Genomic DNA, 25,078 nt, shown 5'->3' with positions numbered 1-25,078 from the left:
AGGATTCATGGAAGGGTTGGGGATGACTATTACTACATTGCTAAACTTAACGACGAACTTTGGCCTGAGCCGGTCAAATTAAGTCGTATCACCTCCTTCCTTGAGACTTGACATTGTATCATATGCATGGTAGAGTAGGATGCACTAAATGCTGATTTCTGCATTAGAAATAACATCATATGATATTTCTCATGGTAGAAAGATGCATATTTGTATATTTTATTTTCTATTCATTTTATGGCCTAACATTTTAGCATGTGCGATCATGAGACGTTGCAAAAGCATGCTGCCCCGTGTTTTTCTATCTATTATATGTGCAGGTGACAGGTCTACGGTAACCTAGAAGATTGCTAGAGTTCTCATGACCTCCCATTCAAGTAGGTTCACCCACTTCTTCGAGAGATCACTTCCTAGTTGGAGCCGAATGTTATCCACCATTTTGTGGGTAATATCCCTAGGAAAAAAAATTTCTCCAAGATGGTCCTCAACCGATAGCCAACAACCCCTTACAGCCCCCAGCTAGCTCATTGTGCAATTTCTCCGTGACCTGAACCAGCCATGTGGTCCCTCACCCATCTGCCATGATTGTATGTTTGAAAGTGGACCTCTCGAATCTAAAGGTATGCCTTGTCATTTGGAAATTGAGTATTCTAGTTTGCTTATCACGAACACTTCTAGGCATGGATTAATGGGGGGATTTGGCAGAAAGAATGGGCTAGGTTTGTGCTTTTGTCACCTAGACCCCTTTTAGGAATTAACCTTGGATTCTAGCCCTGTCGGATCTCTTTTACTGATCATTTGGTTCCAGGGATGGAATTTCATGGGAAACCCCGATTTTGGTTGCATGGTCCCGCTCCCTTATCCGCTTATATTACCCTCTTTCCATTCATTACTATCCCATTCATCATTTCTCCTACCTAGGTCCACATTCCTCCATTGGGTCCACATAGGGTTAGCTTGCCCCTTCCACTTGTCCATAACTTGGGTCATGGCCTGGAATGAAGCTCAAAGATTGATGCGCTAAAAAGAAAGATAAAAGCATATATGGCCACATTCAACAGGAAAATGTACCACAAAATGCAAAAGATGGCCAGGACAAATACATTTAACACGTGGGAAAAAGCCAATACATGAGCTCTACATCATTATCATGACGATCACCCTGGTTCCTACAGGTTTTATGAACCTTCTTCATCATACAAGAACCCATGATTGTCCCAACCCTTGGTGGGCAATGAACCGACCGACCTTAAAAGGGGGAATTCACTGCTATATCTTATACATCATGCTCTAATCCCATGAGCCCAGAGTAGTTAATCAAATAAAATCATAAAAGGAAAAAGGCATACACAGAAGGGTGGAAATATCAAGGTCGAGGAACCTCATGTACCACGATTGCTCCCTCCTATACATTATAAACCCAAGTAAGGGCTTCCCTCTTATTAGCTACCCTTGTACCCCAGTATGTGACCCAAGGATGCCCCTTCTAATTCCCTACTTCATTCACCTATTTCCACATGCCACCACCTTTTGAAGGATGTACCTTGATTATATTATCCCCTTTAGAAGTAGAAACCACCTAATAGAATTATTGGTTAACTCCATTTAGAGTTCAGGAGACATTGGCACATGTCGAAGCCCATTATGGAAGGGGAGCCATTATGAAGTCCCCACCTGTGGTCCATGACTAGGTAAGCTCATTTACTCAATTTATCTAATGGCTTGTTGTACTGGAAGGCTAAGGGACGCATTGAATCTTATGCAGGATTGCAAATGGTTTCTATCTTGGGTTTGGTCTCCTTATACGGGGTCCTAATCCTCCAGAGGGCTACAATGGCACATGTAGGGTGAATGTTGAGAGCCATGGGCCTCCACAACAGCAGATTGCACTCCATGGATCCTCAGCCATTCAGAGATTGCTCGTGGTTCACTTATTAGACAAGGAGGATGCACCTGATCCATCATGCCCAGTTGGCCCCAGATTTACACCATACGCTTGGCAAATGATCCAGGAATTTCACAATGATGTGGCGTCACCTACACCATCATCCTAGCCCTTGCAAGCCATCTATGTAATGTTCCAAAATAGAAAAACAATGATATGCAAGCAAATAACAAATTATCACCACAGAAATTTCAAAGTAATTAGAATACACCCATAACAATCATAAATATAGAAGCATTTGAGCCATTTTAATATAAATTGGTGCAATAATAGCAATTACAGAAGGAATGCATTTGGGCTTGCCTCAAAGGCAAGCGGAGCAAAGCCCAGGTGAAGTAATGACAATCCGGAGCTACAATTTGTTGTCCAGCTGTTGCATTGTGTAGTCCCCAACAATTCTACACTATCTGCTGCAAAGATATCGCTGAAAACGCCACCTCTGCTGCTTAGAAAATTCTGCAAAATTATTTCTAGGCTCCTCAAGCAAAACCCAGAAATGGTTTGGCCTTATCTTGACCTTCCAAAATCGACCCCCAAAAGCCCTACGCCCTCCAAAACCACTGAAGCACCCTGACTGTCAATACACCAACACAATTTTCCTTAAATACTCCGGAAAGGTATAAATCTCCTCCACTAATACTTCCCTTATCTCTCCCAGCAAGGAACAGCTCCAATGGTTGAGTCTCCACCTCCCACGTGTGCCCAGTCTCTTCCCTCTGCGCTGGCCCCATGACCTATGAAATCCTCACTGAAGGAAGCTATCTCCTCCAGCCCAAAAGCCCACCCAAATGGCAGTGAATCACCAGATCCTCTCTCTCGGATTTTCTCCCGACAATAACTCCTCTGAAGAATTCAAAGGATCTCAACTCAGTTTCCCCACTACGTCCTCAAGAAATACGCACCACCTAGAGACTCTTAATACAACTGCTAGAAATCACACTAAAAATCACCTCCGGAAGATTATGCATGAACCTCTCTAGGGTGGCACTCGAAGTCCCCCGAAGAAAGGGTGAGTTCTCCACTTGGAAAACTCATGCTAAACAATAAGTCATTCACTTAAGTAGCTCAAGCAACTAAGAAGAAATTCAATATGCCAAAGATGTCAAATGAAGAGTGTTGCCTCCTTTTTATAGATTTCGTGGAGCCTTTTTCCCTCCTTTTTCCTTCCTTCGTGGGTCCCTCACTAAGCCTTCAATTTTCCCTCTCGTGCATTTCGAACCATTGGCTTAGGGAGTGCGTATTTCCTTGTGTGGGTGGCCCCACATGCTACTAAAAAAATCCCAAAGTAACTTCTAACTCCTAAGTCTTCTAATAAAAATGTAATGGGCCCCGTCACCTCCCAAATTGGCCCAAAAGTGTAGAAATTAATCTTGTTCCAAAATAATTTAGCAAGGGACATTACAATCTACAGGAATATTCGATTTGTTTGAAGACCCATGAGGATACTTGTGTGCCCCCACATGTCATTTGGAGCACCAAAGGTTGTTACATGGGGCCAACCCCTTGTCCATTGCTTTTGAGGGTCCTATTCTTCATTGTGTCACCCATGGACCTTATTAGGCCTCTTAGAGGGCCCTACGACATGCATAGATTATTATTTGACCTTTTGAGAGGCTCAATTTTTCATTTATGAGCTAGTTTGGTGGGCTTGTCACGAAAAGTTGAATTATCGGAACATTATTTTATTTTTGGGGCTTATGTAGTCCAAGTGGCAAGGAGGCTAATTCGAACTCCTAAGTTATGTATAAATACAAGTGAGATGAGTTTATTTTCTCATCATCACTTTGGTTTGGATCTCTCTCTTCTTTAAAGAATTTTGCACTTTTTCTAGCGGATGAATTGGAGCTTTTATGGATGAATTTTGATGTGTGGATATTGGTCTATCTTCTCTTGGAGCCTCTCTCTTGTCAATTGTGAATGGTTGGATATATTCTGTTACATTTAAGTACATGCCTTAATGTTATTCTTGTTTTTCTTTTTCATATACATTGGACTGGGATTTTCGTTGTTCTGGGGCTAATTGCTACATGCATTTACTGCTTAAAATTGTGGAATTTTGCCTCTATCATAGCATCTCTCAATGTATGGGCCATGTAATATGAACAAAATCTACTGCTAGTTCAAGCGGTAACAGGGATGTTTCATTACTGAAATTCATCTTGACAAGCCATCTATCTTGCAAAATCGAAGTATAAAGTCTTTGAAAGTGCTTTTATTGCTGCCCTAGTGCTAAGCGAAGTTGTCTTTGAGGCCTCCTTGACCTAGAAAATTCAAAGGTCCATAGTCATAATTCTACCTGACTCCAATCTCCCCAAAGGATTAGGCAGTGGTCCACCCAAAGGTGATCACCTTAACCCTTTTTTTACCCTACTCCCTCTCCTTTTCTAGGCCTAGCCCATTAGGTCCCCCAGGGCATCATTTATCTTGCAAACCAGCTATCCAAAAAATTCGATCTCTTGACCCCTACTGTGCTAGTGTGTCTCCTAGGTGCCCTCCAATTTTGAAGAAATTTTGACAGTGGGATTTTGAGATATCTCAAGCCCTAGCCTCGAGATTGAATCTTCCCCTTGGTTTCCTTAAGCTACAAGCCTCATTGGGACCTTCACATTGTCTTGCATTAAAAGTTCTTTCTTTGGTCTCTTTCTCCCTTTGGAATAGGTCAAGCATATCATGGGTAGCTAGACACTACCCCTCTGACCTACCCCCGGGTCCACTTGGTCCTGTGTGGTCCCATACACTATTAAGGGTAATTCTTCAAGTATCATAGGGAATCCAAGCTCTCACAAGAATTTCAAGGCCTAGGAACCTCCATTATAAGATACATACCCTAAACCTAAACCTTGAAGTTCTCCTTAAGCCCTTCCTTGAGAGATTTAAGCCTTGCCCCCAAAGCAAGCAAGCCACATATTTGAACCACTCTTGTGAATAGGCTTCTAGGATCACCCCTCACCCTATCATTGATCTATCCACTTAGTGATCCTCATCATAATGGGTGTCCTCACATCGATGAAAGTCTGTAAAGAGCAGGGAGCCTTAGCTGAGGTGACACTGGGTTATTGCCCCATTGTTTCCCTTAGCCTAGTAGTAGCGCTTCAAAGATCCCCTTTTAGGACCCCTGCTAGTTTGAGTTATAACAGATGGCAGTGGCAGGGCACGAGACAGTGCCTTGTTTCGGGTTAGGGATTCTCCACAGTTATGTGGGGCACAGAGTACACTAAGGAGCAGAGTAGTGGTAGCATCACTATAGGAAGATTCACTTGTTGGGTCCTGTTTTAGATTAATTTTTAATTACTTCAAGTTTTGGTTATTTTAGTTTAGATTTTAACTTTAAGCTTTGTTTTAAGAAATAAAATAAAAATAAAAAATAAAATAAAATAAAACTAAAAATAAAAATTTTAGGGTTTTGCTTTTATAGTTTGTTTAACTTTTTTTTGATTTAAAGCTCTAGTCTCAGATTTAGATTAGATTTCAAATTTTGCCAAATCATAAAAAAGAATATTGTGGAAAATTTTTGCCAGATTCAGTCTTGTCTCGGGAACTTATCACGTTCTATTTTTTCCTGCTGAGATTCAAATTTTTTTGAAATGGAATGAATGTTTATCAGATTAGCTGCATGAAAATGATATCTAGTTAATGTTCATAATTGCGTGGTTGTTCAAAGCATTTATCTTTCGAAATTTTAATCTCTAGATATCGTTATTGAGCTTTAATCATTATAAGAGCATTGTGGTTTTACTGGATGTCTTGCATCGTTCAAGTTATTTGATGATAAATGATTGTTGTACATGGTTTACATCTCCGCAACATCTAGTAAATAATCATTTAAACATCAAACCCACAAGGCACTGGTCCATTAAATTAATAAAATCTATTAAGTGCTTGTTGCCTCTCGTGTCTCCCAACCCAACTGGTCCCCAGTTGGTCGTTCATTATCCCATAGGGTCTACCCCCCTTAGCCGCGGGAGACAAGCTTAAACGGAGAGATCGGGGATCAGGGTGACAGCCCTCGGTCTGAGCGTTGTCGTGACAATCTGCGCGACAACAGGTCCCTCAGGGAGGATTTTGAGGGGAAAACCATTCATCACAGGGTATGGTGATGCGACAGTGGAGGTGATGATGTCGATCAGGTGCGGCCTAATGTGTACTGTTATAGCTTTAGGTCATGACATCCAAGGATGTGTAGGAGCATCCAACATTGAGCAGTGGTTTGCAAATGGGCATGGAGATCCATGGTGGTGTGTCGTCATGTGTGGGGATTACATTGTGGAGAAGGAGGAGAGGCTCACATCGCATTGTGTACATGCAGGGAGTGTCAATTACAGTGACACGGATAGGACACAATACGGTTTAGGATGGTACAAAAGTAGAAAGGGGTATCCAGTGGTGTTCAGGAATAGGTCAGTGTACAGTGGCATGTCGAGTACAAGGATGCTTGGTGGTATACAGGGGCGTATGGTGTTGGACAGCGGGGTCTTAGATTATTTCCTCCAAGGAGACTTATGGAAGGAGACACCAAGGATACCTTTGGGTGTAGTTCACCCAGGATCAACGGGGATGCAAATGAGCGACATTTGATGGTATCCATGGGGACTCGCATCCCTGTCCCTCTTCTATATTGCTTGCAGGCACAGATGATTTGGTTGTTGTCCTTTGACACTATGGGCACGAGAAGGCAATGAGTCGGTACACAAGTTGACAAGCACAGGTTGGGGGATGAGGTGACCTTCTGCAAGTGTGGCATATTGTTCATCACTGAGCCTACACTTAGGGAACTAGTCACGGGGGAGACATGTGCCACTCTTTCCGTAGGGCATGTCGGGATCTTGCATGAGCAAAGGATACCATGTACGACTGAGGCAGTTTTTCAGTATGTGTCCGAGCTCCAAACATTATATTGGCACATTATCGAGATGGCGAACAGCAGACTTAGTGGTGACAGCTGGTAGGAGCATGACGAATCCACATACACTGAGTCGAATGCAAGTATTAGATACCCATCTAGCGGCTGCATTCAAGCAGTAGCTATTTGGCACATGTGGCTTCCAGCTGTCATTAGTACTACACAGTGGCATGCACAAGGTAGTTTAGCATGCATCTGATTAGCTCAAGATATATGGAGCCTATATATTGGTTGCATGCAGGGACTAGAGACGAGACGTGAATGGATTCCCACAATTGTCAGAGCTATGCCGCGGCAGGTGTAGCTATGGGATCCAGCGATTCAGCTAGCTGATAGGCCACTCCATTTCGCAAGGAAAAGGACCATAATCGAGGGTGATCTAGCTCACTTTGGTGTTGACACATGGGGGATCGTTGAGGCCTCCATTGTTTGGCAAGGCAGGGGTGTCGAGTTGCAACTCAAGATTGGAATTAGCAATGCATGGGTAAATATTGACATCATAGATATACTTGGGTAGGATGATTTTTGTCTTCTTCGATATTTTGTCACCAGGTTGTAGGGGAGGAGGATGTAGTGTGTCCACGATGGGAAACCTGTTAGAGCTAGAGTGGCATAGTGACAGCATGGTGGCACCCTTATGAGACTAGCATGGGGCATGTTGTCGCACAGATTATCACGACAACGCTCAGACCGGGGGCTGTCACCCTGATCCCCGATCTCTCCATTTAAGCCTATCTCCCGCGGCTAAGGGGGGTAGACCCTATGGGATAATGGATGACCAACTGGGGACCAGTTGGGTTGGGAGATGCGAGGGGAAAAAAACACTTAATTGATTTTATTAAGTTAATAGACCAGTGCCTTATGAAATAAAATGATTAAACGATTATTTATCAAATGCTGCAGAAATATAAACTCATTAACAATCGTTTACCATCAAATAACTCAAACAAAGATTAACTTTTACCAAATGTGAGATAATCAATAAACGCTCAATGGCTTAACAATACTCCAACAATTAAAATTTCGAAAGATTAAATGCTTTAAACAATCATGTAAAATGCTAACCAGAGATCACATTCATGTAGCTAATCTTCAAATGAACATTTAAGCATGTTTAACCACATAAAGAAATGATAAATATTAATCCCACATCAAAATTTTAGTCTCCGCAGAAAAGATATTTCACAAACATGACAAATCCTTGAGCCAAGACTGAATCTGGCAAAATATTTCCAAATTTTTTGTATTTTTATATTTTCAAATAAAACAAAACCGAGCTAAGCAAAAGCTAAAGTTTAAATAGATGAAACTTAAATCTAAAAAAATCAAAACTATAGAACAAAATAAGAAGTCTAAAAATTAATTTTTATGCCTTTTGGAATTTTTTTTTTCCAAGTCAAAAATTATACAAAACTAAATAAATCTAAAACTGAAATTAAAATTCAAAATCTAATTATTAGACTAATCTAACTCTAAAACTGAATAAAAGAAAACTACTTTATGCCCCCCCCCTTTTTAAGTCAAAATAAAATAAAACTAAAATTAATCTAAAATCTAAAAGTAAATTTAAATTTAAAGCAAACTAAATTAAAAAAAAACTAACTAAACCTAAACGAAATAAAAAAAATAAAGATTAAAACTTTTTGTTTGTTTGTTTATATGGTTATAAAATTGTAAATTTAAGATCCAAATAAAACAAAGGTTAAAGCAAATAAATATAAAAGATGATAATTCTAAACTAAAACTACACTATATAGAAATGTACGCACCCAAAAAAATGAAAATGAAACTGAAACGCTTCAAGCGTAGAACCTAAAGTCGGAACTGGAAACAACTGCATACTATGAACCCCAGCCACAAACATTAAGGATGTAAGAAAAATCGAAATCAAAAAATGAACGCTAACCCTAACCAACCAAGCACATACGTGGTGATTAATAGGAATGAAAATCGTAAATGTCTAGCTGCTTGTTGTCTTGTGCAGGAGCTCGATGAGGAGAAAAGAGAACTCGACGGCAGGAAAGGTAATGCGTAGATGTGAGCAATGACGCGAAGAGGGCTCGAATGCAGCGCTTTGAAGCTGGACGCACAGGTAAACAGCTATGTGGTTCAGTGAGAGAGCCGCAGATAGCATAGGAGCATGTGGATTGCTTGCAAATGCATGTAGAAAGAAAGGTTTAATGGCAGTAGTGTGTGATGGGCTGCAAGATGAAGATGCTGGCTAAGAATTACCCGCAGCAATGATGCAACGCGCAGATGGAGAGGGCAGCGTGAAGGGACGAGGATGAATGCGTAAAAGCAAAGGTGATGATGCGTGAGGACAAAGGTGGTGAAGAGAATGAGTACGTAGAGAGGGGAAACGCGTGGAAAAGGTCAGCGCTATGGAATGAAACTGCGTGAGATAGGCTACAATGTATGTGGGATGGTCAGCGTGGAGTGACTGTGCAGGACAAATCAATGCATGGAGCCACGCTTTATGCGGTTCAATAAAAATACGTGAGCGTTGGAGCTGCGTGGGCAGTGTTGCAGCAATTCGCGTGGAGAATGATGGCTTAAAGGGTTGCGTACATGCAATGGAATGGCAGCAAGGAGAATACAACACGCAGATGCAGGGGAAGCGTTGAGTGATGTAACTGCACAGATTTGCCTCGAAAAAGAATTCAAAATGCCCCTGTAACACAAAGAAATCCTAAGAAATAGCAAGGAGCTGCTCAAACCCTTGGAAATCTTCAGAAAACCCTACAACCTGTAATGGAAAGATAGACAGCCAGAGAATATATGTATAAAAACTAAAACCCTGCAAATCAGTTACAATATTTACAGCTTTGTGACTCTGCAACAGCCAGATTTGTCAGTAACCCTCAAATAATATTTTTAGAATATCATATCTACTATGAGATACTTCAAAAATCTCTCATGCAATTCAAAAAAAATAAACTTTAAATGTCAGACCCAAAATTGAAACTGGTTGGGCTCTGCAAGAAAATGCTTTGCGGGAGTTGGCTGGTTCAGCGGAGAACTTCCCCAAATGCCCACTGATTTCTTCAATAAGGGTTCCTTGCACAACTTACTTCAACCATCAATAAAGAGGGAAAAAACAGTATTAAATTCCAGATGCAATGGAGATACTTGCCATTATTTCCAAAATTTTATCACCATTCAAACCCTAGTAGGTGAACAAGATACTTGTGTTCAACAATACTCTACATCAAGCTATTACTAATGGCTGAAAATAAAATTATGCAGAGAATAAAACAACTCACAACACTTCAGGAGAGTAACACCAGCGAGATTTCAACCCCAAAGTCTTTCTTTATTTGCACCAGAAAAAGTTTACAAAAGAGCTTTCTTCAGCACAAGACTCACAGATCGAATGATCTCAAATGACCCCTAGCACCCTATTTAAAGAAAAAATTCCAAACGGCTAGTTCGAGTGATCCATGTCAAAATGATCTCGACCGTCGATGAGGATCAAGATATCTTTTAATCTCACCTGTTGAATTTTTAAATGCATTTTAATATATTAAAAAATTGAAATTCTGCATTTATTTACTCAAAATTTTGACTTATTATTATTTTATTATTTTTTAAATTTTTATTTTATTTTATTTTATTTTTAATTTTTTTAATTTTTTTTATTTATTTTATTTATTTTTTAATTTTTTATTTTTTAATTATTTATATCTTTTTTTTCTTTTCTTTTTTTCAATTTTTATCTATGTTGCACGGGTTCCCGCACCCGGGGGTGGGGTTCTCGAACCCGTCCCGGGTTCCCGCACCCAAGTACCGGATTTGGGTACGGTTTCTTCCCAGAAGAACCGGGTTCTTCCATGAAGAACTGGGTTCTTCAAAAAAAAAAATTGGATTCTTTTCCTTTAATGGGTTCTTGGATTCTTGGGTTCTTCGAGTTGGGTTCTTTGGGTTCTTTTAAAGGCTTGCCGGAATGAATGTCACAATTTCTTGATGTTTCGGACTGTCTGCAACATGATCCACAACTGTCAGTCCACTTTTATACACTCAATTTGCCTCCTACAGCTGCGGCATAGTCCCTCCTCCTTGTTGTTGTCAAACGCTGAGCTGTAGGGCTTGATTCATGCCACTTTTTACACAAAACAGCTCACTGTTCACTAAGGAACAGACCTCGGCCTCCCCATGCAGACTCTTGTACCCAACCGAAGCCCTAAACAGAGATGACAATGCCACAAACTTACCTTTACTCAGCCCAGACTTGTTAAATTTTTAATTTTTTATACTATATACTATAATATGAGAAGTATACGTTTCAGTTCTTTTAACCTGAAATAGTTGCAATTAGATTAATAAAGCGCAGAAAATCTTCATCATTTTTTGCATTAATGAATGGCATTACATAAATGCATTCATACACTGAATATAGCTCTGTGCTATTCTTTACAATATAAACCGTTCAGTGAGAATGTATTTCAACTCAATCATCTACACAACATTCAAGCCAGTTCATTATCTACCCTCTAACAATGGTGTTGCTTGCCCTTGCAATGTAATTTCACCATGGATCAACAAAATCCAATTAAATGGTTCAGAATTTGTTCAGGAAAAAGTAAAACAGTTCATAGTATATATATTTTAATTTTTGAAAAATTGAATCATTACATTAACATATAAATTCTGTGGTTTTTTTTAAGGCTTGTGGCTACATTAAAGTATAAATTATGGCTGCTGGCAGCAGATATTTCACTGTTGTCCCACCAAACACACAAGGCAGCCCAATAAAATAAAGTTTAAAATGTTGAGTCTTTGAGAACTCAGAATACTTTAGGATTTTTGAGCGTACTCCTGAGTTTGTAGGAAACTTGGCTAGTGTATCTTAGTCAGCTGTGTGTGACAAAATCTGTCCCATATCATGATTCATGTTAATATGTAAACAATGAACAGTTTTTTGGTGATAAATTTTGAAATTTCAATGTCAATGTTGAATGTTCAATGATGTGCATGTTTAAATGATTATCATTAAAGTTTTCTTGTTTAAAGTTGAAAAAATATACAAATTCAAATTTCATATATATTATTAATTCTAAATTTATAATTTATAAATTTATAATTTATAAAATTTAATTATTAAAATTTAATATTATTATATTACCCGACGAACCCACGCACCCTGTTTCCAAAAATGCCGTCCCCGTCCCCGTCCCCGTCCCCGTTCCCGTCCCCGAACCCACGTTTCCTGGCAACATAGATTTTTATCTTTTATTTTTAAATGGATCCTCGAACTTAGCCTTTGGAAAAATCACCTAGGACCTAGGACTTAGGACTCAAGACCTATGAGGGGATTAAAACGTTTCCTAACCCTCAAGACACTTTACATCATGACTTTTACAATTTTACATCGGAAGGGGGAAAACCCATTTGACATAGACCCTCATAGATCACCCAGTTCTGCGGCCAAATATAATCTAGCAGATTAACGCACTAGGATTCCCCTAAGATTCTAATGACAAAATTCATTCCGGCTTTGGGGTTAGGCTGAAGGAAAACTCTGCCGATCATGGATCGGTGAGACAAAAAATCTTCCGAAACACAGATTATCACTAGAAAATTAGGTCCACCTAGGCAATTTACATACATGACTCAACCCTGCTAAGACTATTTACAATTCACAGATGCAAACTGGGTTTACAACATATATGATCAAATTGACGATGACTGTCGAATGGCACGGACACGTTAATCAAGCGCTATCCCTTTTTGAAGAAAAGGGGGTGTACTGCTATGGGAAGTTGACACGTAGTGGTCAACATCTGGCTCTATTTAGGACACGTTGCTGCACTGCAGGAATGTGAGAATCCAAAATTTGCAACCACGTGACACACAACAGAAATAAGTAGTGTCCATCCAAAAATCATCATATAACATTTAAGCACATGAAAGATATAAGCTCTTCATTTAATAACAAGGAAAGTAAATCTAATCCTAAAACAGAAATAAAATGCTGAAATAACAAGGAGTAGGGTTAGAAATACAATACAAATGATGCCCTATGGCATTAGATATCATCTTTGAAAAACAGCTTGAGCATTTGGCCACTCGCAGGTAGATCAAGCGGTTCGCCATCTAATCTACTCAAGTGGAATGAGTTTGGTCCAGCTATATCTCGAATGATGTACGGTCCCAGCCACAAACTGTCGAACTTCTTATGTTTTCCTAGTTTTTCATTCTTGCAATCCCAAAGAAGTACCATATCTCCTACTTGCAAAGATCTAGATCGAGAGAATTTATCAAAGCTTTTCTGTTAGATTGATTTTTACATATAGCATCAAAAGTTGTCCTACAAGCTTCATCTAACTCCACAATCTGATCTATTCTATTCTGAACAACATCTTTATTAGTAGAAAAATGTTGAAGGAGCTGATAAGCTGGTAATTTCAGGTGCATAGGTAAGGTCACATCTAAGCCATAAACTAATTCAAAGGGAGATTTACCAGTAGCTTTCTTCTCAGTGATTCTATCTGCCCACAAAGCATACTTGATTTTGCTATCCCATGATCTCTTATTATCTCCTACTATCTTCTTGATAATGGTTATGAGATTCTTGTTACTTGATTCGGCCAGACCATTACCTTGAGGATAGTAATTTGACGAATGAGATAAGACAATGCCATACTTGAAACAAAAAGATGAAAACTCTGAGGAACTAAAATTTTTGGCATTGTCAGTAGTGATCTTAGCAGGGACACCAAATCTAGTAATGATATTATTTTCAACAGAATCCATAATAACCTTTTTTGTGGCATTCTTAGCAGGAACAACTTCAACCCATTTAGTGAAATAATCCGTAGCAGTCAAAATCCATGAGTAGCCATTGCTAGAATTTTCATGGAACTTCCCTATGAATTCCAGACCCCAATGCTGAAAAGGTGCCTCTACAATGACAGGTTGTAGGGGCAGGGCAGCAAGCTTCTGTTTCCCAGTGAATAGTTGACAGGCTTGACAAGTTCTAACAAACTTATGCACATCAGAAAAAATTGAAGGCCAATAACAACCGGCTCTTAGAATTTTGTGGGCGGTAGTTCTAGCAGCATAATGACCACCACAAAATCTTGAATGAAACTCAGAGATTAATTTCTTGGACTCAATGTCATCAACACACCTAAGCACTATGCCCTCAGGATTTCTCCATCCAAGGCCATACTTCATAAGGCAATACTCAGTGGCTTTTAGTCTAAGAGCCCTTCTCTTATGAGCAACTAAATGGCTGGGACATGTAAGATTCATCAAGTAATAAACGATGTCCTTGTACCACTCATGCTCTCCTAATCTTTGCAACTCAGGCAAAGATAGATCGCTAAGACAAAATAAACCAAGAGTCTTTTCGTTACCTTCAGTCAACATTTGAGCCAAACCTTGGCCTTTGACTAGCTTGGTGGGTCTGATCTCTAAATCATATTCTTGTATTTTAGTAACCCACCTAGCGCGAGTCCCTAAGCAATATGTTTGAGTTAATATAACTTTAACAGCAGAATGTGGGACAAAAGCAATGATTTTAGAATAACCCACATAAGTTTTGAAGTGCTTAAGAGACTTGACCAGAGCGTAAGCTTGCTTTTCCATGATATTGTACTTCAATTTTCTTAGAATCCATGGCACATATGTTATAGTAGGGTCTAGAAACTCTTAAGTTAAGCTGTTCCATGACCCTTTTAGTCATTACACAAGCTGATGCACCAGAATCCAACATGCAATTATTCAATTTATATCCATTAACTAACAAGGTGATAAAGAAAGGCTGGTGATCTTTGTTATCTGCATCTAAGCTTTGCAAATATATGGGAGCATCGTGATAGTCAACTTCCCGAGTCTTCTGTTGAGAAGTATTTACTTGAGGACCTTGAATAGCTTTTAGTAACTTATCTCTTTGGGAAGGGATTTTAGCAATCTTGGAGACAGGAACCCAGATTTTCGCATTGTTGAACCAACTTCCCAAATCGACATCTAATCCAGAGTTTAAACCAGGGTTAAAAGTTCGAGGGGGAATTTGATTCCCGCTCTGATCTTTATCCCTTCTCTGATAGGTCAAACCTTTATCTCTAGCAATTTCCATGATTTGCTCAAGAGAGGGTTTTTCACCATATAACCTAGCCAAAATGTCATCTTCATTTTCAAGGTTATTTATGCTAAAAGCTGATGAAGGATTCATAACGTCACGACTATTTTCCTTGACCTCTATCCAATCATCCATAGACAAAGGAAATTTGTTACCCACTACATTTATTTGATCACCTGCCCCAAACATCCCGTTATCTAAGATCCTTCTAACAATGGGACAAGTGGCCTCTTCATGAAGAGCATCACAAACCCGACAGTAAGGAGGAGCATTATCAACCAAATTAGTTAACGGATTAGGAGGTCTCTGCTCACTAGACTGACCCTTCTTTTGCCAATTGTTATTTCTATTATTATTATTTCAAGGTTGGAAATTTTGCATTTGCGCTCTTTCCATTTAGATCAACCTATTCTGCAAAGTAGCTATCTCCTTATTATGATTGATTTCCATGCTTTCGATCTTTTGGAGCAATTTCTAAACAAGCTCGCTTTCAGGTTCTTGAACTACTTTTCCTTTAGGTTCCTTTAGTTTCGTAGCAGCCCTATTGAAACCTGGGATCTCAGACTTCCCAGATGCTGCCTTGTCCTTTTCAAGCTCTATAGCTAAGGCTTGGCAATCTCTATAATCATTAAGCCTAGCACACCTTAATTCATAAGATGGCTCAGGACTAAAGGCATCAATGTAAAAATCTCGGAGAGATTTGTCTGTAGGTTTATAGTCTTGTGGTAATTCTCTAACAATACCATTAAACCTTTTGTTAAATTCTTCAACAGTTTCATTCTCTCTCTTTTTTATTATGCTAATAGCTTTTACGAGGTGTCTTCCTTCTCTCTTATCTCCATACTTTTCCTTAAAGGCATCAACGATCGATTGTAAGGAATTAAATGAATTCTGAGGCTTTTATGCAAACCAATCATAGGCATCGCCCCCTAAAGTTAAGATGAAAAGAGTCATTCTAACATCCTCATGATCGAAATCAGCAGACCTTGCATACTTAGCCATCCATATACTACAATCTCTCAAATGCGAATTAGCACTAATCGCATTATCTCCCTGAAAGTCAGGCAACTTATCTATCCCAAGTGATGGAAGATCATTGGGATACCTGGAATGTTAGAAAAATCGCAAGGGGCGTATATATCCATGATGTTGTGCCCAACTTGACTAGTAAAAAGCAAATGGATATCAGAGAGGGCTTCTTGTCCAAGGTTAACAAGAAGTGTACGAGAAGAGAGTTTGTGTAATCGTACCCTGAGAGCCCTTTCAGGATCAGGAGCAGGGTTGCACAGACTACTTGGATGTCTTCTAGTATACACTCTTGCAGATGATATATGAAATGGAATCGCCACCCGGACAAGAAGTGAAACACGGCAAAGCTCAAAAGGAAAGGACCAAGGACAGAAAAACTCTATCCCCGGCAATGGTGCCAAAAAATGTTGTCGCACAGATTGTCACAACAACGCTCAGAGCGGGGGCTGTCACCCTGATCCTCGATCTCTCCGTTTAAGCCTGTCTCCCGCGGCTAAGGGGGGTAGACCCTATGGGTTGGGTTGGGAGACGCGAGGGGAAACAAGCACTTAATTGATTTTATTAAGTTAATAGACCAGTGCCTTATGAAATAAAATGATTAAACGATTATTTATCAAATGCTGCGGAAATATAAACTCATTAACAATCGTTTACCATTAGATAACTCAAACAAAGATTAACTTTTACCAAATGTGAGATAATCAATAAACGCTCAATGGCTTAACAATACTCCAGCAATTAAAATTTTGAAAGATTAAATGCTTTAAACAATCACGTAAAATGCTAACCAGAGATCACATTCATGTAGCTAATCTTCAAATGAACATTTAAGCATGTTTAACCACATAAAGAAATGATAAATATTAATCCCACATCAAAATTTTAGTCTCCGCATAAAAGATATTTCGCAAACATGACAAATCCTTGAGCCAAGACTAAATCCGGCAAAATATTTCCAAATTTTTTGTATTTTTATATTTTCAAATAAAACAAAACTGGGCTAAGCAAAAGCTAAAGTTTAAATAGATGAAACTTAAATCTAAAAAAATCAAAACTATAGAACAAAATAAAAAGTCTAAAAATTACTTTTTATGCTTTTTGGAAAAAAAAAAATTCCAAGTCAAAAATTATACAAAACTAAATAAATCTAAAACTGAAATTAAAATTCAAAATCTAATTATTAGACTAATCTAACTCTAAAACTGAATAAAAGAAAACTACTTTATGCCCCCTTTTTTAATTTTTTTTTTTTTTTTTTTTTTTTAAAGTCAAAATAAAATAAAACTAAAATTAATCTAAAATCTAAAAGTAAATTTAAATTTAAAGCAAACTAAATTAAAAAAAACTAACTAAACCTAAGCTAAATAAAAAAATAAAAATTAAAAGTTTTTTTTTAATATGGTTATAAAATTGTAAATTTAAGATCCAAATAAAACAAAGGTTAAAGCAAATAAATATAAAAGATGATAATTCTAAACTAAAACTACACTATATAGAAATGTACGCACCCAAAAACATGAAAATGAAACTGAAACGCTTCAAGCGTAGAACCTAAAGTCGGAATTGGAAACGACTGCATATGATGAACCCCAGCCACAAACGTTAAGGATGTAAGAAAAATCGAAATCAAAAGATGAACGCTAACCCTAACCAACCAAGCACATACGTGGTGATTAATAGGAATGAAAATTGTAAATGTCTGGCTGCTCGTCGTCTTGTGCAGGAGCTCGATGAGGAGAAAAGAGAACTCGACGGCAGGAAAGGTAACGCGTAGATGTGAGCAGTGATGCAAAGAGGGCTCGAACGCAACGCTTTGAAGCTGCACGCACAGGTAAACAGCTGCATGGTTCAGTGAGAGAGCCGCAGATAGCGTAGGAGCACGTGGATTGCTTGCAAATGCATGTAGAAAGGAAGGTTTAATGGCAGTAGCATGGGATGGGCTGCGAGATGAAGATGTTGGCTAAGAATTACACGCAACAATGATGCAACATGCAGATGGAGAGGGCAGCGTGAAGGGACGAGGATGAATGCGTAAAAGCTAAGGTGATGCTGCGTGAGGACGGAGGTGGTGAAGGGAATGAGTACGCAAAGAGGGGAAACGCGTGGAAAAGGCCAGCGCTATGGAATGAAACCACGTGAGACAGGCTGCAGTGTATGTGGGATGGCCAGCGTGGAGTGACTGCGTAGGACAAATCAATGCATGGAGCCACGCTTTATGCAGGTCAATAAAAATACGTGAGCGTTGGAGCTGCGTGGGCAGTGTTGCAGCAATCCGCGTTGAGCATGATGGCTTAAAGGGCTGCGTACATGCAGTGGAATGGCAGCAAGGAGAATACAACACACAGATGCAGGGGAAGCATTGAGTGATGTAACTGCACAGATTTGCCTCAAAAAAGAATTCAAAATGCCCCTGTAACACAAAGAAATCCTAAGAAATAGCAAGGAGCTGCTCAAACCCTTGGAACTCTTCAGAAAACTCTTCAACCTGTAATGGAAATATAGACAGCCAGAGAATATATGTATAAAAACTAAAACCCTACAAATTAGTTACAATATTTACAGCTTTGTGACTCTACAACAACCAGATTTGTCAGTGACCCTCAAATAATATTTTCATAATATCAGATCTACTATGAGATACTTCAGAAATCTCTCATGCAATTCAAAAAAAATAAACTTTAAATGTCAGACCCAGAATCGAAACTGGCTGGGCTTTGCAAGAAAATGCTTTGCGGGAGTTGGCTGGTTCAGCCGAGAAATTCCCCAAACGCCCACTGATTTCTTCAATAAGGGTTTCCTGCACAGCTTACTTCAACCATCAATAAAGAGGAAAAAAAACAATATTAAATTCCAGATGCAATGGAGGTACCTGCCATTATTTCAAAAATTTTATCACCATTCAAACCCTAGTAGGTGAACAAGATACCTGTGTTCAACAATACTCTACACCAAGCTATTACTAATCGCTGAAAATAAAATTATGCAGAAAATAAAACAGCTCACAACACTTCAGGAGAGTAACACCAGCAAGATTTCAACCCCAAAGTCTTTCTTTATTTGCACCAAAAAAAGTTTACAAGAGAGCTTTCTTCAACACAAGACTCACAGATCTAATGATCTCAAATGACCCCTAACACCCTATTTAAAGAAAAAATTCCCAACGGCTAGTTCGAGTGATCCATGTCAAAATGATCTCGACCATCGATGAGGATCAAGATATCTTTTAATCTCATCCGTTGAATTTTTAAATGCATTTTAATATATTAAAAAATTGAAATTCTGCATTTATTTACTCAAAAATTTGACTTATTATTATTTTATTATTTTTTAAATTTTCATTTTATTTTATTTTTTATTTTTTATTTTTTTTATTTTTTATTTTATTTTTTTATTTTTTTTATTTTTTTAATTTTTTTAATTTTTTATATCTTTTATCTTTTTATTTTTTTTCAATTTTTCATTTTTATTTTTAAATAGATCCTTGAACTTAGCCTTTGGAAAAATCACCTAGGACCTAAGACTTAGGACTCAGGACCTATGAGGGAATTAAAACATTTCCTAACCCTCAAGACACTTTACATCATAACTTTTACAATTTTACATCCGAAGGGGGAAAACCCATTTGACATAGACCCTCATAGATCACCCAGTTTTGCGACCAAATATAATCTAGCAGATCAACGCACTAGGATTCCCCTAAGATTCTAATGACAAAATTCATTCCGGCTTTGGGGTTAGGCTGAAGGAAAACTCTACCAATCATGGATCGATGAGACAAAAAACCTTCCGGAACGTAGATTATCATTAGAAAATTAGGTCCACCTAGGCAATTTACATACATGACTCAGCCCCGCTAAGATTATTTACAATTCACACATGCAGACTGGGTTTACAACATAATATGATCAAATCGACGATGACTGTCAAATGGCACGGACGCGTCAATCAAGAATTATGCCTTTTGCGAAGAAAAGGGGGTGTACTGCTATGGGAAGTTGACACGTAGTGGTCAACAGGGCCCAGGCATCATAGTACTAAACAACTCAGTGACCTTTAGGAATGAGATGGTTACCACACCGGGAGATCATTCAGATCTTCCATTACGATTTTATGACCCCCTGATGGCATGGGGAACTCCATCAGCATGGCAGGTTGGTCAGTAGGAGGATATCAGGGGAAGCCCATGTGAAAGGGACTTCATCCCCACGGGGATTGGATTGCATCTTCCGGAGTTTACTCTTGGAGTGTAGGGGGTGGACTACTCGGTAGGTCAGCCTTAAGGGGAGTTGGACAGAATCCTACATTATCATGATGGTCTACTTATTGATAGTATGTAGAGGGATTTTGGTACCTATACTTGGTTGGATAGTAAGTGGAACAACGGGTGCTTCACAATGATCAATATGGCTTGGAATCTGGGTATCGAGGGATTCCTTCATGACCAGGCAGTGCAGAGATCAGGGATGACTCAGTGGCATGTTTGGGACCCTAGTATTACGGGTGGTGATTAGCAGTCAGAGGGGGTGCTTGTTCAGGCATTTCTTAAGGACAAGCAAATTTTTCCAGGGAGGACTGTAATATCCCCAATTTTGATTTTCCGTATTAGAGACGATTTTTTGGAAGAGGAGGCAATTCCGACATTGGGACTTAGGAGGAAAAAGGGAAATTGCAACTCTAGTGGAACATGGGGCCCACAAGAGAGAGAAATTTGGCCCAAGAAGGAAACTTGCACTCTTGGAGGAGAGAGAAAACAGGAAGGGGTGTGAATTAGGAGAGAAAAATAGTGGGGGCTTCCAAGGGAGAGAAGGAGGCTAGCAATTATAAATAAGGAGAGGAGACCTTCATTTGTATCTTTTGACCATCTAACTTTTGAACACAAGTTTCCTTGAGTTGTTTAGCCAAGCAAACCAATGTTGTTTAGCACAAGGAATTCCCAAGCGGGAATTACACCTCTACCTTTGGTGAACTTCGAGTGTCACCCCATGAGAGTATTTGGGAGTTTGTTCCAGGCAATTGAGGTGCCAAATTTGCAAGTAATCCTTCAATTGGTGCGTGCTTCTTCTAAGGCGCAAAAGAAAATTCGTGTGGATGAGAAGAGCCCACAAACAAGGGAGCTTGGGCTAGAGATTTTGCAAAGCATTTCACACAAGGGGGACAAGTTTTCCCTTGGATATTTGCAAGCTGAAAGTGTTGTAAATTGGAGGGCTGAATTTGTCTATCCAAGGCCTGCGCCTGGGTTTATTGCCAACTTCTACGTACTTATTGAGAGCAGGTGTTTTGGAGGCTTGGGGAGCTGGGAATCACTTCGAGATTGGGAGAGAAATTTCTTAGGAGTTGGGGAGGATTTCTTGAGGGAGTTTTGGCCCATTTTGCAACAGTTCGATTTCTATGGCTTCACTAGCAGACTTGTGGGAGCAACACGCAGATTTGGGACATCGATGTGTTATTTTTTGTAGCATTGGATAGTGCTCTAGTCTCAAACTTTGTGGAGAGGCTAAAACACATGAGATCTCTAGAACCCAGAAATCGTTTCTAAAAATTACACATAGAGACACATCAATTAAATTAATTGATCGATAATTATAAATTCCCAAATTTAAGTTAGGGAAATCGATTAACTAATAGGAATTAATTGAGAAAGGTGAGAAATCTTTTAGAAACTCACATGGATCGACTCAGAGATGATCTCAGTCATTGATGAGGATTTAATCATGGTCGTTGGTGAGTCAACTAGAGATTATAAGAGGGGGTCAATGGGGTTGGAGCAAAACACACTAGAGGTCGAGTTCCTTGGTAGAGATCGAGTTTCCGAGCTGCAGTGATTCAACTGAGAGAAGTTCGAGCCAGAAAAGAGACGTAGGGACAATGAGGGGCAGAGATAGTGAGGCCAGAGGAATATTTAAAGTTTTGATGAGTCAATGAGAGGAGTTTGAGTTGTTTCTCCAGGAAGTTGCACAAAGACTACATAGTAGCTTCAACAAAGCAGTTCGATTTAGCTAAAAAGGAGGTCATTTCAGATTCTAGAGTCTAGGAAAAAATTCCAGAGGGCAGGGGAAACATTTCCTAAGTCGCAGCAGGCAAAACGACTTGAGCAGCAGAAGATCCAGGGAGTGCGAGTTACATGCTGCGCAGAGGCAACGCAGAAGCTTGCGCAGGGGGTTTGGATAGCTGAGTTCGATTTGTCAGATTGAGTCGGGATTGCTTATGGAGGAGGGTAAAATTTCCTTAGTGATTTTGCCAGTATTTCTCTCAGAGAGGATCGCCAAATTGGCATCCATTTTATTGTACTCATAATTTCACTATTGCATAATAATAAAACCCTCATTTGCTCCACCTGTTTTCCCACATTGGGTTTTTTCGGGGACAACTGTCCAAAAATAATTGCATCAAACTTTTGTGTGTGTGCATATTATTTCTTAGTTTCCAACATTTTATTTTCCGCAAGCTTTTTATGGTGAAAATTACAGTGTTGATTTTATTCGTTATTTGTCGTAACAAATAAACTACTTAATAATTAACCAATTAGAAGAATAATTTCTAGTTGTTGCAATAGATTGAAAGTTTCACACAGTGACTTGTGGATCTATCCCAAACCCTTTATGGGATTTTGTGGGTTTGGTGAGATGAGGTTAGGATTAATTTTGAAGAATTTTTTGAGAACTTCTGAGGGCGGAATTCCTAGTTCCATCCAGCAGCCAGCAACGGAAATTGTTGGAAGAGGGCGCAGTTTACCCTGGGAACATTTCCACCACTTCATTTCGTGAGAGATCATTCTTCCTACCAATGTAAGCATTATCATTTGGCACTGATTGAAAAACTCACAATGGTGCTCAATAATGACTAGTCTAGAACAAAACAATCTCACACAATGACCTTATGATCTTGCAACTTGTGGTTTAACCAAAACTCCTGAACACTTATTTATGATTCCATTCCAAAGTTTTCATTTGAACCCAAGACAAATAAAAAGAAAAGCCCTTGATTGTTCTATTGAGATGAGAATAAATCTCAACGGTTGACAAACCCATGCCTGAAGTACTCTCCAGCTTGTAAGTTTTCATAATTATGAACAACTGCTCCCTCCCAATTCATAACAAAGAATCTAACAAGAGATCATCTAATAGTCAGACATACTTCTTCATTTCTAGATACAATCTGGCCATGGAAGTGAGATGACTCGAGGAGGATCAACCATGTCATCATTGAAGATGACAACTATTCCAATTCATACTTTTCTTAAATAAACCATCATTATAGAGGGCGATAAATATGCGCTTCTGGAATGTAATTATAATAATTTTTAGATAGGTGATGCTGAAAATAATAAGTGTCTTTCAACTAGGGCTTGACACATTGTAAAATGAACCTATGCAAGACATGTTCTATGATATTGGATTGCTAGCATAATGAGAGGTTAGGATGATGGTACGTTCATCACCAGACTTACCTACTGAAGGAATATTTCTCAAGACAATACAAATGATAGAGATTGTATGGAATTGCCAGTTAAATGAGAAGACCTTTGTACAACAAAGAGATTACATTCACTTGGAATTCAGTAAAGGTTGTATGCCACTTCTGTTTCTTATCTCCAACTTCAGCTAGAACCGTGGTTATGTGCATATTTGAAATTTGTAAGAAAATAATTGTGGATTTTATTCTCTCTTTAATCCTTGAAACACTGAGCTTTCTTATTTAATAATCTAAATTCTATCTTGTGATTTCGATTACATACCCACAATAAAGCTGAGAAGATAAGGAACAGTCTTATCGAATTCAGCAGGCATAACTTCCAATAGAGGTAAGATCAGTTGTAGCTGCGATTTGTTGAATGATGTCGCTAATGGAAAAAACACATATATATATATTTAGTAGTCTTTTAAACATGATGTGCAGACGAAAAAACACTTTTCTAATGAATTCACAACACATGTTGATCAATATTAACAAGGATCTAGTTATCATACATAATTTGGGCTTCACACAGCTTGGAAAATCTGAGAATTATTTCCAATTTATGTTATTCTTCAACTGACCTGGATTAGACAATATTAATACCAGGTCAATTGTGGGGTTACGAGCTGCAACAGCCAATGCAAGACATCCTCCAAGGGAATCTCCGACAAGATAGATTGGTTTCATGGGCGAAACCTTGTGCTCTAACTTGATTGTCTGTTCTACATATTTCACAAGCCCTGCAGTTACAAAGCCAATTTTAATTACTACATAAAATACTGATGGAAATCATTTATCACAATCAAAACTTTCTCTGAAACTTGGAAACTTGTAAACACTGGAGCAACACATACGTGTACTACATCCTCAACGAGAATGTTCAAGAGGAACCATATTAAAAAGGCAAGTAGATAACATTACTGTGAAATCCATGAGTAATAAATATTCATAGAAGAAAAATGGTACTAATTATAGAGGTAAATATTAGTTTCTCGAAAGCACCAAACATATTTTTTTAGCCTATACATTATGATCGAAATATCATCTGTTCATAATTTTATCTTTAACTTTCACCTGGTGTAAACATTTTAAAGATCACTGCAATAAAAGATGCATTTTATAAAAAGGGGGAAAACGAAGAAAGATCAAGAAACTTATGGGATATATTGTTTTAACTTTTAACAATAAGACGTGTGTGATCAATAAGATAATCATTGTTAACACATTATAAATAGCCATGGAATGTACAAGTCGATAAATCCAAGTCCAGGCAGTCAAAGCATTTGGGTTGGCTGGACCTGTTAGGATTCATATTTTGTTAGTGTTTTGGGTGTATTTATAGATTAATGTACATCAATGAAAAGCGAGTTTTCCATCTTTTTGTCTAAGAGGTAACTTTATTTCTGATATCTAAAACACTGCAAACAGGGGTTTTATCTTCAATAACCAACAAATGTATCTTAGCACGGCTGAAGCCAAGTACATTGCTGCTAGCATGGCAAGCTATGAGGCAGTATGGCTGAGGAAGCTCTTTGGAGAGCTATTTGAACATGTACTAGATATGACAATAATATATTGTGACAATAAGAGTGGGATTTGACTTCCAGAAAATCCCGCATTCCATGACAAGTCCAAGCACATTGAGATTAAATATCACTATATCAGG

General features: G+C 38.7%; 1 protein-coding gene across 9 annotated transcripts in view; it reads right to left on the bottom strand.

The window, feature by feature from the left end:
• PES1 (Esterase/lipase/thioesterase family protein) overlaps nucleotides 1-25,078 on the bottom strand; it is a 774,423-nt gene that overhangs the window by 293,021 nt on the left and 456,324 nt on the right. For all 9 annotated transcript variants that reach the window (XR_016253909.1, XR_016253908.1, XM_089403248.1 and 6 more), the window contains 2 exons: nucleotides 23,994-24,152; nucleotides 23,693-23,797 (listed from right to left, as the gene is read on the bottom strand). Coding sequence is in view for 7 of the 9 variants with exons in the window: in XM_089403248.1 (XP_089259374.1) it covers nucleotides 23,693-23,797; nucleotides 23,994-24,152 (264 nt within the window). In the remaining 2 variants the exon portion in view is untranslated. The remainder of the gene's footprint in view (nucleotides 1-23,692; nucleotides 23,798-23,993; nucleotides 24,153-25,078) is intronic.

This window comes from Pinus tabuliformis, chromosome 2_1 (assembly GCF_031772625.1).
Source record: "Pinus tabuliformis cultivar Carrire ecotype Pingquan chromosome 2_1, CPIR1, whole genome shotgun sequence".
Lineage (NCBI taxonomy): Eukaryota > Viridiplantae > Streptophyta > Pinopsida > Pinales > Pinaceae > Pinus > Pinus tabuliformis.
Note: the sequence above shows the minus strand (reverse complement) of the source record. Positions and strands in the feature narration are given on the sequence as shown.